General features: G+C 35.7%; 1 protein-coding gene across 2 annotated transcripts in view; it reads right to left on the reverse strand.

Moving 5' to 3' along the window:
* Positions 1 to 402: 402 nt before the first annotated feature.
* Positions 403 to 17269, reverse strand: part of MAP3K21 (mitogen-activated protein kinase kinase kinase 21) — a 70201-nt gene continuing 53334 nt past the window's right edge. Inside the window, exons 6-11 of one of the 2 annotated variants that reach the window (XM_036754734.1) lie at positions 13918 to 14040; positions 7093 to 7209; positions 6427 to 6577; positions 5976 to 6073; positions 4566 to 5342; positions 403 to 3203 (exon numbers count right to left, since the gene is read on the reverse strand). In XM_036754734.1, coding sequence (XP_036610629.1) covers positions 2785 to 3203; positions 4566 to 5342; positions 5976 to 6073; positions 6427 to 6577; positions 7093 to 7209; positions 13918 to 14040 — 1685 coding nt within the window. In that variant the 3' untranslated portion in view covers positions 403 to 2784. The remainder of the gene's footprint in view (positions 3204 to 4565; positions 5343 to 5975; positions 6074 to 6426; positions 6578 to 7092; positions 7210 to 13917; positions 14041 to 17269) is intronic. The other variant, XM_036754735.1, reaches the window with a different exon arrangement.

Raw genomic sequence — 17269 nt, forward strand, 5'->3', positions numbered from 1 at the left:
TGTTGTGGCCAAAAGCAAAAAACACAAACAAAAATACCCACCCAGTGGCCAACCTTCTCCTTTCTGAATCTGGCTCAGCTGGTTCTCAGACAGCAGATACATGATCCAGGAAGTGCCTGGGTCTGGACTCTTAAGAACTTTAGCTTGGTAGAACTTACCAGAGCTTTTTGAGGTCACCAACTGACCTTAAAGAATGGTCAATCAACAAGAATTTATCAAGCACCAAATACATGCTAGGCTGAAAGTTACAACATTTGTCCTATTTATATATGCATTTTGCTTGTCAAACATCAGTGATATTTATCCCTTAGAAATTCTTTTTATCACTGGCTACAAAATAAAGTATCACAGAGTTCTTGAGCTAAGCATTTGCAGAAAGCCACCGAGCAGCAGGCTGGCTATTTAAAAAAGTTTATTTTTTTTAAAAAAATACAACATATGTAAACATCTTTCAGTCATAAGGCTTTGTAAAACAGCATTATCAAGTAGATACCTTAAATTTCTGCAGTATAAGCACCTTAAATTGTTTACTAACAGTGATCGCCTTAATTTATCCTAGTAAGACTATTCAATCTACATGAAAATAAATACACTTGTATTATGCTACAGACAGCAACACATTAAAAGAAATCACAAATTTACAACAAATCTTGATCATCTCCCCCACTTCCCTTCCCCAATATCTGCAGTGGTGTGTAAGATTGAATCCATAGTTTGATAGATAATTGTCTTTATTTATAATGTATTTTCATATCTCAGTTCATCAGAATGCAAACTGGCCTAGAGAAGCTACTAAAGGGTCTAAAAGATGTATGTTTACGAAAGGAAGTATTCTAAGGCAGTACAATGCAAACATGTTGTTTCTGTAGAAATAAAATTATAGGTAACTTAGGTTTTTGTTTTTGTTTTGTTTTTGCACAAATTCATTATTTTAGGCAATTTTGTCTGTAGATTGCATACACTAGTAGCTGAAAATTTAGTGGTCAACAATGTTGGTGTGATGTATTCATAAAGATCAAAATCTAGCACTCATAATTCAACAAATTATCAAAAACTGAAACTTAAGTATACCGTGAACAATGATTTAATAATGAATGAAGTACCTGAGATTTTACTGCAACCTAGAGATTGTTTCCCTCAGGATAAGATGTACATACCATTAATTCTTTCATGTTCTGATCATAGTACCAAAAATATTACAAAATGTACTCAAAAGATATAATTTAAGCTACCATTATTCTTTCTGAAAAATTGTTTACTATGCACTTCAAACCTGAAATTTTGATTTTCAAACACTAAAATTTCAATTTAGTAAAATGTGCCTATTTAACTTGAGTAGAAATTTAAAGGAAAAATTAAGCAATATTACTTTTAAAAATTTATGGCAATTAAAAAAATAAGTGTGCTTCCAAACTGATAACAGTAAACAAGGTGACAGTTCACAAAATAGATTTTTCTAGAAAGAAATCCACATAATTTAATGAGAGCACCATCATCCAAATAGAATTACAATTTTTAACAACTCAGTATGAAATTCTTAGCTGTACTCAGGGATATATTCTATATTCCCATTCCTGAGTAATTTCTATTCGCCTTTGACTTTTAACAACTGTTCAAGATTACCTGAAATGTCAAAAAATTTTGTAAAATATTTAATTCTCAAAAGTTGATATCTGGTCTTGAAATGTGTTTGTTTAGGTAATAAATTCTATTTGGTTTAAGGTGCTAGGTAATTTTGCCATCACTAAAATCATATTACCTTTGATATAACAAAGCTTCATTTAAATTCAGTTTACTTGTTACCAAAAACATTTCTAGAGAATAAGAGTTATGCATTTTCAGGTACAAAATAAGATGGTTACTTTTAGTTTAGGAGTGAATTTTAGAATTCTCTCTCACCAAGAGAAGAGCCAATTGTAAAAGCTTTCTTCAGTGGGTACCAGATAAGTCATTCAAACATCATTCAGATATATTAGGTTCCTCATAAATTCTAATGAAGGCAGTATTCATAAGGCATATTCAGTGAGATTTACTCAAAAAGGGTTAAGTCACTACATAATCTGCCTGATAATCCTAATGTCAAGGTTAGGTAGTTTAATAGAATACCACATTGATTTCAGTCACTTATCTTCAAAATTAGGAAACAGCAAAGCAGCGTGCAGTTATAGATAGCCAACTTCAGAGCCTAGAACACCTGGGTTCAAATCCCACTTCTGATATATACTGGTTGTGTGACTCTACGTCAATCACCTAACCTCTCAGTGCTCTAGGCAACTCACTAAGTCTGGAAGTTGCTGAAAAGGGGCTGACTTAGAGGGAACTTCCTCATCTGAGAGCTTCTAATGCCTATCTCTCACAATTAACAAATTTATAGCATTTTCTTCTTTTTTGAAGAAAGGGGAAAAGTGGTTCAAAGCATCACCATTTTTAGGAAGTTTGTCTTTCTTTTTGTGACTAGGGGTAAAGAGGGAGAAAGAGAAAAACAATCCTAAAAGCAAAGACTGATCAAGACTCTATCCAGCATATAGCTTTACGTTACTGTGTATTTCTAGGTTTACACTTTTGTGTACTTCAAGTTACTAGGTGTGGTTCCAGTGAAAAGACAACATAGGCTAGCTAACAACAACGTTACACTTTTTTCAAAAGTTAAGACATCTACTACTGTTTTGGTAACATGGCCACAGCTTTTGAAAATACAGCAGCATGAAACATTAGAAGGTAGACACATAATTTTAAGTTCTCATTAAAAACAGACATGCTTTTAAAAGCATAAGGCACTTAAAATTAAGACAGAAATTCTTTCTCCAGTTCATATATAGATGGCCGGCTAGTTTTGCTCTTCATTCTGCATAGAGGCACAGTGTAGTCCCTGTTCTGACCTTCCACATCGATGTCCAGCAGTGAGGGTACATGGAATTTAGTTCTTTCCTCGGTACTAAGTAGACAGTCAGTATTTGGTCCTGGGTTACCTTTTAAACAGTCTGTCTGAGCAGTACTAGGTTTTGCACTTTCTGGAAGAACATGCTGAGGATTTAATCGACTTCTCAGAGAAGAAGGGCGAGGTCTAGGTATGATACTGACAGCATTTTGTTTTTCGAATGGGACCTCACTTGGCAGATTTCTCTGATGAGCAGATGGGAAGTGCGACATCCCAGAAACTTGAAGAATTGGCAGTTCAGAGACTCCATTGGTTGAGCAAGTAACTATGAGAATGGAAAGACAAGATGTAATTAGAGGAATTTTAGCTTCTATAAAAAAAAGTCACTGTGCAAAACAGCCATAATGACAAGGTCAACTAAGTATTCATTTGGAAGTGAGAATCTAATGGAAAAATGGTGGGCAAAAACCAGAGAGCTATCATATCATAAACACTGGGACACTGAGTATTTGCTTGAAGACCATGTTGGTGACAGCTGTTTCATTTGCTGCACATGACTGGAAAATGTAGTAATACTTGACCAAACATATTTCAAAATATCAGCACCATTATTAATTATAATTTTTGAAAATAAATTTTAAAAATTCAGATTGGAATGAAGGTTGGTTAGTGTCTTTTAGAAACAATTATTAAAAGTATATTTGTTTAAAATTACTGTGAAATCAATTTTTAAAAGCAGCTAAGATTACACAAATTTTCTTTCTCTATGAAGGATTCTGAGACAGTGGTAGATTTCAAACACTGGCATCACCGGAGCTTAATATTTTTTTTCATTGCTTGACTCTTGACTAGCAAAAGCTGATTATCTTACAAATAAAAGAAAAATAATGTAGTTCCTTATAGATTTAGTCAGATGCTTCTATATAACTTGCAAACAGGTACTTTGTTGAAATGAATGTTTTCAGGAATGGTCTTTCACTCAAACATATAAAATATATTTACTATTCTATTAATGAATGCTCTAAGAGTTTTACTAACTTTTCAAAAGAACCTGAACATGAACCTGAATATGTTCTGATAAAAAGTCAACATGGAAATCAGAACACTTGCTGGTAGCAGGGAGGGGAGGAGAGTCTTAGTTCTTAATAGTGCTGAGCTACCAATCTTAACTACACAAGTCTAATTTTCAGAGGATCACCATACCAATCAATAACAAAAAAGGGCACCACTATTATCTTACATATTGTGTCTTAATGAAATTAATTTGATAAAATTGACATGTGGGGGGCTAGCTTTGGCCATATGTCCTGTTGAATCGCTAGCTGTCAGATATATCGATAGATGTGGTATGTATGGGGAACTCCTGGCAAGGGAATTGGCTTTGTTAATTGAGACTGGCAGCTGCTCTGTGAGTCTTTAGTCTTTCGAAGCTACCTAGTGGTATTTGAACCCAGGAATTCCTGACTCCACAACCAGTACTCTATTCACTCCCCAGCCTCTCATCATCAGATGACTAAATCAGCTCTCGCTATAAATAACAGTGGAAGTATATTTTAGAAAGAAAAGGAACTGGACCAGGGGTAAAAAAAAAAACTCTAGGTAAGAAAGAAGGGTATCCCTGAATAACTTATTTTTACCACATAATGTAGATTCAGTTTTATATTTTTACATATTTTAAACAACCTACCTGTAGTCTGAAAAGCATTTCCATCAGATACAGTGCGTCTATGACATGATACCCTCATTTTTGATGAAGCATTATTTGGCACATTTCCAGACACCTGCTTTGTGAAAGGAGAGGAAGGCACATTCTTTGACAAGCTGTGATCAGTCACAAGTCCTGAAATTGCAGAAGGCTCACAGTTACTTCCCTGAATTACAGGGGAAACTCCTATAATGGGAATGTCTGTATCACAAGTACCCACAAATGTATCTTCACTGTCTGAGTGTAGCAAACATTTTGTGGAAATGGAAGGCATGGACAGAAGGTTCACAGTGTTTGATGATGGGCTTAATGTTGAGAGGTTAACATCTTCTCTTTTAGACTGCAATCTGGTAGGAGGGCTGGAGCTTCTTCGTAATTTAGAAGCACGCTGAAATATTCCCTCACGTTTCTTCTTATCCTCTTTGGGCAACAATTCATCAGGAGGCTGTGTCTTATTTAGTTCCCTAATATCTAATCCCAAAGCTACAGAAGCCAATAATGCAGCACACCCATATAATGCAGATTCAGTTTTCTTTTTGGGGGGTGTTCTGCTAAGACTATTTGTAGGAGTCATTTGGGGAGTGCTGGCTGCAGAACTTGCAGAGGTACCCTCTTCAAAGCTTTCAGGTTCTACAGTGTTATCTCCCTGATCATCTTTCCAAAGAGGTAGATCAACATAGGCCTGATTCGTCACTTTCATTTGCTTTGGTCTTTTGTTGTCCAGTCCATCAGGAAAAAGTTTCTGGTCTGGAGAGATACCTAAATCAAAGGCATAGGTTCAAATGTAGTAGCACCTTTCTTTAAAAAGAAATAAAATGTCATGATCTTTTGATTTTACATCACCAATATTTTCCCAATTTAATGCCTCAATACCTTTTACTCTAATTCTCTTCTAATACCTTTTAAAATAATTTCATTAAAAAAAAGTTGGTTCTGAGTTATCTTGGAAAATTCAAAGCTACAAGCTCAAAAAATGTCCACAACAAAATAATGTAAAATTACAGATATTCTAGCTGAAGTAATGAATCTTATAAACAATGAATTATAATACAGAGTATGAAGAGAATGTCTTCTCAAGAAGACTAACAATGGGAAAGCTGACAGCTTTTATTTACTCTCTAAAGATAGAAGAGATTACATAATACTACCTTTTATCACCCCACCCAAATATATTCTCCCCAACACAAAAATTAAAAGCATTAAAAAGTTCAGATTTCAATGGGAAAGCTGACAGCTTTTATTTACTCTCTAAAGATAGAAGAGATTATACTACCTTTAACCCCCCACACCCAAATAATCTCCCCAACACAAAAATTAAAAAGCATTAAAAAGTTCAAAGTCTACCACAAACAAATCCCAAGTTCTGAGTCTATACTATCACAAGCACATTACCTTGTTGGTCCACAAATAATGAAGCCAAAGGCACAGTTTTCTGATTTTTCATTAAGATAGTTGACCAAGGATTACTGCCATCTGAAAGGGGTCTTATTCTGAAAAAGAAATATGTTTTTCTGACATGACAGAATCATACAAATTACAGCTTAGTGGCAGAGTAAGTTAAGTCATGGGGAAAGTGATTAAAGAATGGTAAGTTTTAATTTTGAAGAGTAAAATAACAAAATCTTATTAGATTACCAATTTTTAAAATGGCTAATAAAGAATGATCAGAGTAATAATGCATATGATGTCAAGATAAGCAAGCAAAAATAAAGGTGAAAATAAAGCCTCATAATTTAAAATTTCTTAAAGGCAAGGCCAGCTGTGTGATCAGATACAGTAAGTGCTAACAGCAATGATACTAGTCATATCACAGGATATAAAAATCAGTAGTAAACTACTATACCTTTCTTTGCAGTCAGTACGTTCTTTTGTTTGAATTGAACTTGGTCCCCATGTACAACCTTTCTTTTTGAAGTTTCTCTTCACATCTTCAAATTCTTCTTGGCGACAGGTGGTGCTTTTGCCCCAGGTTCTATTGCTTTCATCTGAGGTGACTATATACAGAAAAAAAAATCAATCAGGGATCCATTCACTACTTTGTTACAGTAATCAAATCAGCAGGAGCACCTTCTTACTTAGCTACCTATTAAAAGGGCTTAAATAACTGATGAAGAAATGATTTATTTCACCCAAAGCTACCACAAATTGCCTTTTTCAATCAAAAAAAGCAGCAAGAGAATGGCCAAAATAATTAGGAAAGATGCCAAGTAAGAAGAAGGTAGCAGAAAGGCTCTGTTCTTATTTTCACATGCTGTGACAGTCATGATTTTCCATTTTTATTTGAAGAAAGAAAACCCAACTGAGCATTTAATTTTATTCAGTAGAATAATTTCAATGAAACAACTGGGACGTCCAATTTGCGGCATTAAATTTCTTCAGGAGTTGAATTAGAGAACTTCAGATTAATGTTTTATACTTAAATGCTCAGTCTGCAACCAATAGTTTAATTACGACTTAAAAAATCAGTTACAAAAACCCCCAAACACTTTACAATTTAATTGTGTCTTGCCTTTTTTCATCCCCTCACCGGGAAGTACATATTCACTTGTGATATCTACATCTTGCTGGTACACATAAATACTGTTTCTCCGGTCATGAGAAGTACTTACATCTGATTTTGAAATCACTGGGGAAAAATTGTTATTGTTACTATAAACTTAGTAAATATACCATCTATAAGCTAAAGGATGCAAAAAAAAGTTACAGGATTAGTCATGATCTTTGATAAGCATAAATGTGTCAAACTCAGGCCAGCATTGCCTGAGGCCAGAACCACGTTAAAATGTAACTGGGAAATATTTTTTAAAAAATGAAAATACAAGAAAACATAGTCTAATGTTAATTTGTGAATTTTCTAAGTCAATATGCAGCTGGTAGGAATCCATTTCTATGTGACACAACATACCCTATTATTGAGAGAGTTATAAGATAAAATAAAGGACTGGGTTCTTCACTTTTTAAAAATATTGCATTTGAAGAGGATAAGGAAATTAAAAAATATACATCTGAATTTTGTTTCAAGGTCAACCACATTCTTAGCAAATGAACTTATATACCACAAATCCATCCTTGAAGAGTTAATCTTCAACTTTACCCTTCTTAGAGAGAGAGAGAGTGTGTGTGTGTGTGTGTGTGTAAATAAAAGACCTAACTTTCATGTTGTACTTCTGACAAACTTTTATCCCAATTTTTTGAATTTTAACTTAACCAATAAATGCATGAGATTCAGTTTGGAACTTACTAAACAGATCTCCACATGCATCTCAGATGTGCCTACTTATGATGTCTCCCCTCATTAGACTGTAATGTCCTTAGGGGCAAGAATTACTTTTTCCTCCCTTTTATATCTCAAGTGCTTGGCTTAGTTCCTGGCACATAGTAAGTGCTTAATAAATACTTTTTTGATACATACATGCATAATACACATATACGTGTGTTCATACACATAAGTATACATTAAATTACATATGTACATATGTATATAGGTATACCTGGAACTTTTGGAATTCTGGACTGCTCTGAGGGAAGGAAGAAAAGTTTCAGAGACAAAATTCAAACTTGCCAAACCACCTCATTTAATTTTCATCCTATTACTATTTTTTCCCTAAATATATAGAGAACTTCTGGCTTCCACCAAAACATTTCCCATGAGTATAAAATGTACAAACAATAAGAACAGATTGAACTCTTACTATGTTTAGACCACTGTTAACTGCTAGGAAAGTGACTTCTGGCCTCATGAAACATATAGCTTCATAAATAAAACAAAATCACCATATTACTGTTGAACACCAAGTGCTGGAACTGGAAGTGAGAGAAATGGAAGTTTGAATCTCATCTCTGATACCTAATATGTAACTGTGGGCAAATCATTTAACCTCTAAGAACTTCGATTTTCTCACATGAAAATGGGGATAATAATACCAGGAGTTTTTGCATCATAAGGCCATTACAAGAATCTAATGAGAGGAGGTATATAAAATCATTTTAAAGAGCTATATCCATGTATTTCATGAGGTCTATGGGAAAATATGTAATTGGAATTGGGTGCCAAGAAAATCAGGAAAATTTCATGAAGAACATGACATCTGGGTTAGGTCTGAAGGGCAGGCAGGAAATTCCACAGGGGAAGAATGGAAAGAATATGTCAGACACAAAGAACAACATGTACTGAGATAGAAAGGCTCAGAGGATGCTTGGGGGTAGGCACTCCAGTTTGACTGAAGTATAACATGTGAAAGATGAAGCTGCAAATGTACAGTGATGTCATACTGTGGAGGCCCTTCTATGCCAAACAAAGGAAGAGGTATTTCATTCAGGAACTACTGAAGATTATGGAGCATACTGCTGGCGTTTCAAGTCAAAGGCTATATGAACTAAACCCACAAAGTCCAGCAAGCTACATGGCACCTAATTTTTTTTTCCCTTCTTTAACAAATAACTAGCAACCTATTATTTAAACAAAAAACTCTTAATGAATCTTAGAGCAACCAAAGAGTCTTCACAAATTCAAATTTATATTCATATTAATATGTGAAGCTAAAATCAATAAGAAAGCCTCTGGTGCTCCCTACTGATAGTACTTCCCCAGATCATTTTGTATTTTTACATTTATGTATCTATAAAGGTTGTTCCAAAAGTCTAGTGCAGTTTAAACTTATTAAAGCCACATACACACACACATCCTGAATTTATACATCTGTGTACTTATCGTATCCTCTCTGACCCTCCTCATCCCTGGCCCTGGTAGAACGTAAGGTCCATCAGGGCACAGGCTGCCTTTTTTCTCTCTGTATGCCCCACATAGGAGATGCTTAATAAATGCTTGTTGATGATGGCTATTCAAATTGGTAATGGTGTGTCTGATGCCTAATTTTGAGGAAATAACAAGGATGATGCAGTAGTGCCAGTTTTAAGGGCAAATCTACATAGACTCATGTTAATATGTAAGTTCGACAGGCAACACAAAATTATAATGGTCATTTAAACTACCAACATTAAAGAAAGTCTAGACAGAAGCACAGCTCTTCCATGTCAGGGGCAAATTATAGCAAGATCACAAGAAAAGTCAAATCACGATAAGTAGAAAAAAGCCTTTGATAACTCACCCTTTAGAGTTGATTAAGACTTTAAAGCATATAAAACAAACAACAGATAGTAATACTGTGATATCCAGGTCGATACATACTGAAACAAAGAATCCAGCCATAAGAAAGATTATTCTGGAAGCAGCATAAAGGATTAAGTGCAAAGCAAAGACATTGGAGTAGAAGTAGGAAGAAAATTTCGGTGGATATTGCACTAGTCCAGGCAGGTATAAATGAGGGCCTATATACTAGGGTGGTGGTAATGGAAACAGGTGGTAAGAATGGCAGAGTCAGCATAAGACACTTACTAAAGTTGAACTGTTTTGTTTACATTCCTACGTAGAAAGATGATGTGTATGATTCATGAGAACTCAATATCATAGTAGCTGAAAGGAATATGCATATATATATATATACATATGTGTGTGTCTATGTATATATGTAGGTATATATATATATATATACACACACACAAAGGGCACAGGGTGAGTTGAATATGAAGGGATGATATCTAAAAAAATAAAATCAATTTAAGGGATAAGAGAGGAATATATGGAGAGAGGGAGAAATGGAGACATAGAATAGGGTAAATTATCTCGCATAAAAGTGGCAAGAAAAAGTGGTTCTGTAGGAAGGGAAGAGGTGACAGGTGAGGGGTAATGAGTAAATCTTGCTCTCATTGGATTTGACCTGAGGAGGAAATACCATACACACTCAATTGGGTATCTTACCCCACAGGAAAGAAGGAGGAAGAAGATAAAAAAGGGGGGATGATAGAAGGGAGGGCAGACAGGGGGAGGAGGTAATCAAAAACAAACACTTTCGAAAAGGGACAGGGTCAAGGGAGAAAATTCAATAAAGGGGGATAGGTTAGGAAGGAGCAAAACATAGTTAATCTTTCACAACATGAGTATTGTGGAAGGGTTTTATATAATGATACTCATGTGGCCTATGTTGAATTGCTTGCCTTCTTAGGGAGGGTGGGTGGGGAGGGAAGAGGAGAGAGAATTTGGAACTCAAAGTTTTAAAAAGAGACGTTCAAAAACAACAACAAAAAAAGTTTTTGTATGCAATAGGAAATAAGATACACAGGCAATGGGGCATAGAAATTTATCTTGCCCTACAAGAGAAGAAGGGAAAGGGGGATGGGAGGGGAGTGGGGTGACAGGGGAACGGGGCAACCAGAATATACGTCATCTTGGAGTGGGGGGAGGGTAGAAATGGGGAAAAAATTGTAATTCAAACTTTTGTGAAAATCAATGCTGAAAACTAAATATATTAAATAAATTTAAAAATAAATAAATAGATAAATATTTCTTGAAAAAAATGGCAGAGTCGGAATCTGAAGCTAAATATCTGAAATCCAAATTCAGTACTCTTTCTACTATGCCATACTTTCTTATTTATTACAACTTTAGGGAAGAATTCTATTTTGGTTAAAGCAGGGAGAAGGAAGAAATGTTAGCTGTAAAGTCTAAAGAGGTAGAAGCATTTGTTAGGAAAGGGGTTGGAGATGCAAAAGGCGTCGTAGAAAGATTGGGAAAATGGCAGACCAACATGAAATGGGCCTAAGGATGAACACTCCTTAAGTAGCTAAACAGCAAATTGATGAGGAGCTAGTACAAGATAAATCAGACTGGTGTGGCATGCTTTGCTGGCAAAACCTGGGGAGTTTATCAAGCCCAGAGTTTAAAATAGGATTTGGAGTATTATGGGAGGGAGGAGTCAAAGACGACACATTGAGGATGTGGACGTGGGTGACTAGAAATATGGCAGTACCACTGACAAGCAACAGGAAAATATGGAAGAAGTGAAAGCACGGGGTGAAAGATAATGGACAAGCTGAGACTGAAATGCCTATGAGACTTCCAATTTGAGATATCCAAGCCAGTAATGTGGGACTGAGCCCAGGATAGAGACTATAGCTGGATATATAGATCTAGCAATCCTTTTCATACAGGTGATAACTGAACCCATGGGAATTAATGAGGTCACCAAGTGAGAGAGCAAAGAAGGTAAAAACAAGACCCAAGAGGGAGCCTTGTGGCTCACCTTGATAGGGGGTGTGACATGGACAAAGACTCAACAATGAAGAGTGAGAAAAAGCTATAGGAAGACTCAAATGGGTAGTAAGAAGGGAGCACATTAACCAGAGGCTTAAAAGTAGAGAGCAGCTGCTAAATAGAATCTATCCTAGCAGAGGGCCTATGGTGGCACAGCAAGAACAGGAGCTTCTGGGACTTGAGGAGACTATATGCCAACACAAGAGAATGAAGCCAAAACGGGAGAGATATTTCTCTTGGACACTGCCCAAGGACTTGTAACAGAAAGAGAGATAAGTCAAGGAAGTTACAGGTACTAGGCATCCAAGGAGTTAGGAGTGAGTGACCCAGTGTGAAGGAATAGAGTTTGGATCTACAATCAGGAAAGGATGTTTCTGAAAAATCCATGATTATGGAGAACCGATGATAAAGAGGTGAGGGACTAAATATGTAGAATAAGATAAATATTGTTGGCCAAAAGAATTTGTTTTGCCCAAATATGCATAATTATTACAACGGTTTTGCTGTTCTTTATTATTTCCTCAAATGTGGAATGAATGGAGGGGAAAGGGAGAGAAAATAAACACATTATTTGAAAAAAAATAATGAAAAAAGAAAACAAGCCCATTAGGATTCTACTTTTTCAATGTGCAAGAGGTCAGTAGAAAGGCTCTACCTTAGACAGGAATGGGCGAGAGTATAGAGAAAAGGGGAAAGATTATAGAAGGGTTGTACTAATGACCAAGATCTAATTATGCTCTTTGGAGGCAAAGCCCCAACTTGTTAAAACCTTACCGCAGATGTTGTTAGAGGTGGAATGCAACGAGCTTTCTGATTAGGGGCACCTCAAAAAAGTTTTGTCACACATAGCCCTTGAATAGTTGAACCCTCTTGTCATCTTTTTAAAATCCCTCCATAACTTAGTTCTCTGAGTTCTAATTTATTATTTTTTTAGGATTATGTGATTTTTCTATAGTTACATGTCTATTAGGCATCAGCAACGGGACTGGAACCCAACACCTGAATCCAAAGTCTAGTATGCCAAGTTGCCTTCTGTGGAAATTACTCAATTGCTCAAATCCTCCGAGGAATTTTTGATGTTAGTCTTGCTTACTTGTCCAATCTAGGCCAATGAATATGACCCTCAATTAAGCACAGTACATTTGGTAATTATTTAGGAGAAATACTCTTCCTGTCAAAAATGGATGTGGGAATACAAATCACTGCCCTAAAATGTCTTACTTTATTATACAAATGATAACTACTAGATGCATCAACAGGCACACACATGAAATAAATTTTAACAGGTTTTAAATTATTTTTCTTGTTTGAAGTCAATCACCTTTAGAAAAAAACCAGCTTTTTAAAACAATTCTAGTAGGTTTTCATTTTGCACCTAATTTTAAACTCAGATTAGCACAGGCAACAGGAAAATTGGATGAATGTTATTTCTTGTCAGATAAATAGTTTTTTTTTCTGCAAGAATCACAAATATTTCTGAGGAGAGAAAAAGGAAAGAAGAAGAAAGATAAAAAGGGGGAATGGGAGTAGAAAGAGGCAAGTAGGGGAAAACAGAGGGGAGAATCTAAATACTACTACTTAGATATGTTTGTTAAGCTCAGTGCTCAGTGAGAGAGTTAAATATCCTATCTTACAAGATAATGATAAAATTATAAAATAATTTCTCAAACTCTTCATTCTACTTCAAAATCTTCATCTTCCCAGTAAGACTACTATAATTTTGTAATATTCATCTAAATATCTAAAGCTGTTTAGATTTTTTTCTCTTTTTGGTATTTAAGGAACTACATTGAATCTGAAAATAATAACTTTGAATCCAAGAAACGTGACAGTTATCCCAAAAAAGGACAGTTTCCTAAGGTAGTAGTGGATTGCCTTCACTAGAGGTCTTCAAGTACAGGCCAGATGGACACTTGTTGGGGGCGACATAAAGAAGATCCTATTCAGATATGGGTTGGAGACTAAATGACCTCTGAGAACCCTGCCCACTTTGAGATACTGTGATTTCTCAGAAACCCAAGACCAACTTTTATTTTCCAAAACAGCTAAAGAACATATATATTTGCTCAAAATTCACTAAACATTTTTATTCTTATTGGTTCAAAATAATCATTATAATAGATTAGACTTATGTAATAGTGAGAAGAATAGTGAGACTGAAGGGAGGAGAAATCTACAACTTACGCTGTATAGCTCGAAGCCGAGGAATTATTGTTGGACTACTTGGTGGGCTAGAACTGTTACTGTTTAAACTTCTTCGTTTGTCCAAATTTGGGGAAGCCTGCACTGTTATTTTGTGCTGGAAATCTGTTGGATAAAAACGTAAATAATAATGAATTTCCACCGCAGGTATATAAATTAAGACTTGTACACCTATTTTTTTGGCCTATAAATCAAGTTAAAAAAAAGGACATTACAGGAAATAGCAAATAACATAACCCATAGCTTCTTCCTTAAAAGAACACATCTTCTGAACTTAATTTATAGCACTGGAGTCTTGCCTATATATTAGTTGTAAGTAGAATGTGGGAATTGATAAAACCAATATATAAGAGAACTGGCCCAGTAGTATGCTGGTATAAATAGTGTACAACAGGATACAATGAGAAGAAAACAGCCTTAAGTTCTTTCTTCAACAGAAGATTGCATTCTATTGCATGAGCAAGAGAATATGGCTATTTGGAAGTATTAAATATAGGTCAGGCAAACTGCAATGACAAAGTTAATGAGAAGACACCGGTTGATTTCTAGTAAAAGCAGAGTACCTTCCTCCAAGGAGTTGCAAGTACTTTTGTTGAAAAACAAGCAAACAAACCACAATACCACTTTTGCTTAAAATTATAACCTCTCGAGTGTTCTATTTTCTAGAAGCAGAATGTAAAACTATGGATCAAAGTTCATCCTTTCAGATGGCATATAGATTGGCCTTTTATGATAAAGTATGCACTGGTGTTCTAGAGTTTGAGTGCCTGGATTCATATCATGCCTGTCATTAAATATTTGTGTGACCTCAGGCAAGTCACTCAAACTCTATGCCTCAGTTTCTCCATCTGTATTGAGGGAATTGGACTCAAAGGCCTCCAACACTCCTTCTAGCTCTAGATTTATGACCTATACTAAGAATATATATGCTTATATTTCAGAAGCAAAGTAATAATAAATATTTTATTTTTTAAAAAACAATGCTACATTAGTGCCTGGTAAAAAGCTCTATTACCATAATAATTCTAATAACTTCCTCCTTAAAAAGGTGAATCCTACACAAAAATGTAAAGGCTTTCAGTGAAGGTCCAAGGATGGTTTCTGCCTCTTAGTATCCCTCGATTCATTCATTTTCCAGTTCAAATGCCACCTCCTACATAAGAAGTCTCTCCTGATTCCCCCACCCCACCCTGGTTGCTAGTGCTATCCCTCTGTAATTAACCACTATTTATTTTATATACAGGAACATAGACTCATAGATTTAGAGCTTACAAGGATTTCAGAGGTAGTCTAACTGAAGTCCATTCAAGTCAAGATAAGGAACTGAGGCATAGAGAGATTAAATAACTTGCCACAGGTCACACAGATACTAAGTACAGAGTTGGGATTCAAATCCAGGTCATCTGACTGCGAATTTAGGGTGCTTACCAATGTGCGATGCTACTCTTTCCCTAGAGAGACTGGAAGATCCTGGAAGGTAAGAACTGTTTCACCTTTGTCTTTGCAACCTCAGCGCCTAACATTAGCACGGAATAGGCACTTATTACATGCTTACTGACTTTTAAATTTGCTAAGGACCAGCCCAAGTTCACAATGGCTCATTACCATCACCTTGCCACCAAGTGATGCTACACTTTGATAGCAAACCTTTGAAGAATATTTACTAATGTTTACTGTTATGGTGATCCACATCAGAGGGAGAGAGTATCCCAAATGACAAAATTATGGATCTTTTGAAGCATAAATATTATCTTGCTATTTATTACCAATAGGACTAAAATATTGATCTTTTCTATAAATAATTTGACTATCTTAAAAAATGTGAGGGCTTTTTTACTTTAAAGATTTGCCTCCATCTTCTCTTTAGTTTTAAAGACATTTAAACCTTCAAAAAAGAAAAATCATCTTAGTATTTACCTATTATGCTTTTTAGGCATACCTTACAAACTGTCATCACCTATTATATTCCTCAGGGAATAGGAGAGCAGGGAAGAGATCAAGACAGATATGGATGGTGGGTTTTAAAACAACCCAGCACCATCTTGTGGACTGACAAGTAAATAGCAATGCTGGATTTTATATAACACAGAATTAAAAATTTACTCTCCTTTTCAGAGGAAAAAAAGGGAGCACAGATCAAAAGCCAGAAGGTACCATGGAGATCATCCAGTCCATCCTTCTCCATTTACAAATACAGAAACTGAAACCCAGACAGGGAAAATCACTTGCTCGTGATCACATGGGAAGTCAGGCAGCATTTGAACCCAGGTCCTCTGACTCCAAATTTACTCTCCACTACACCTTGCTAGAGTTGCTTTAGAATTTTGGTTACAGTTCAATTAGAACTCTATTTTCAAGAGCCAATCTGCCAGTTAAAAGTTGACATGCTAATTTATTTTTTGACCAAAAAATGTTTCCTCCTTTCCTTTGATAAAGAAAAAGACCCGTGAAGTATGATCCTGGAATGAAATAAATCTACTGTGAACTTAAGTCTATCTTCTCTGGATGTAAGCCAAGGTACACTTTAAGAAGAAAGCAAGTATACTGAGTTATATATCATTATTCTATGAAGTGAAGATCACAGACTTGTGCTGGTACATTTTCACCTTTTCTATAAAATACCTTTTAAAATACATGTTTCTCAAATATTCCCAAAAGGGAAGAACTGGATTATAGATTTAGAGTTCAATATTAATAAGTAGATAGGTAGGTAGATAGATAAATTTAGAATTCAAAGAGACCTCGGAGGTTCAATTCCCTCATTTTACAAGAGGTCAGACAATTTGTTCAAGGTTACCAGGGTAGTAAGTGGCAAAGACAACATATTTGCTTGGTTGAGATACTCCTAATATATGTTTTCAGATTCACTGAAGAAGAAGACCCTGAAGATGAGAAGGTAAAAGATCTCTCTTGTCAGTCAGTCAGCCAACAAATATTGATTATGCACTTATTATGTGCCAAGCACTGAGAATACAAAGAAAGATAAGAACAGTTTACATTTCTAAGGAGGAAAATAGCATGTAAATAACTACATACATACCAGATATATATAAGTAAATGACAGGTCATTTGAAAGAGGAAATCACTAGAAGCAAGGGGGACCAGGCAAGGCCTCCTGCAGAAGGTGGGGTTTGAGCTGTATCTTGTAGGAAGCCAGTGAAACTAAGAAGCAGAACTAAGAGGGCAGAGCATCCTATGGTTGAGGGAATAGCCAAGTACAAAACTGTAGTGCCTACAGGTGAAGTGTTATGTCTGAAAAAATGGCATATTAGGCCAGGGGAGTTGGACCACTGAGTACGTGAAGGGGAGTAGGGCCTAAGAAGACTGGAGAGGC

The sequence above is a fragment of the Trichosurus vulpecula genome, chromosome 4 (assembly GCF_011100635.1).
Source record: "Trichosurus vulpecula isolate mTriVul1 chromosome 4, mTriVul1.pri, whole genome shotgun sequence".
NCBI classification, from domain to species: domain Eukaryota; kingdom Metazoa; phylum Chordata; class Mammalia; order Diprotodontia; family Phalangeridae; genus Trichosurus; species Trichosurus vulpecula.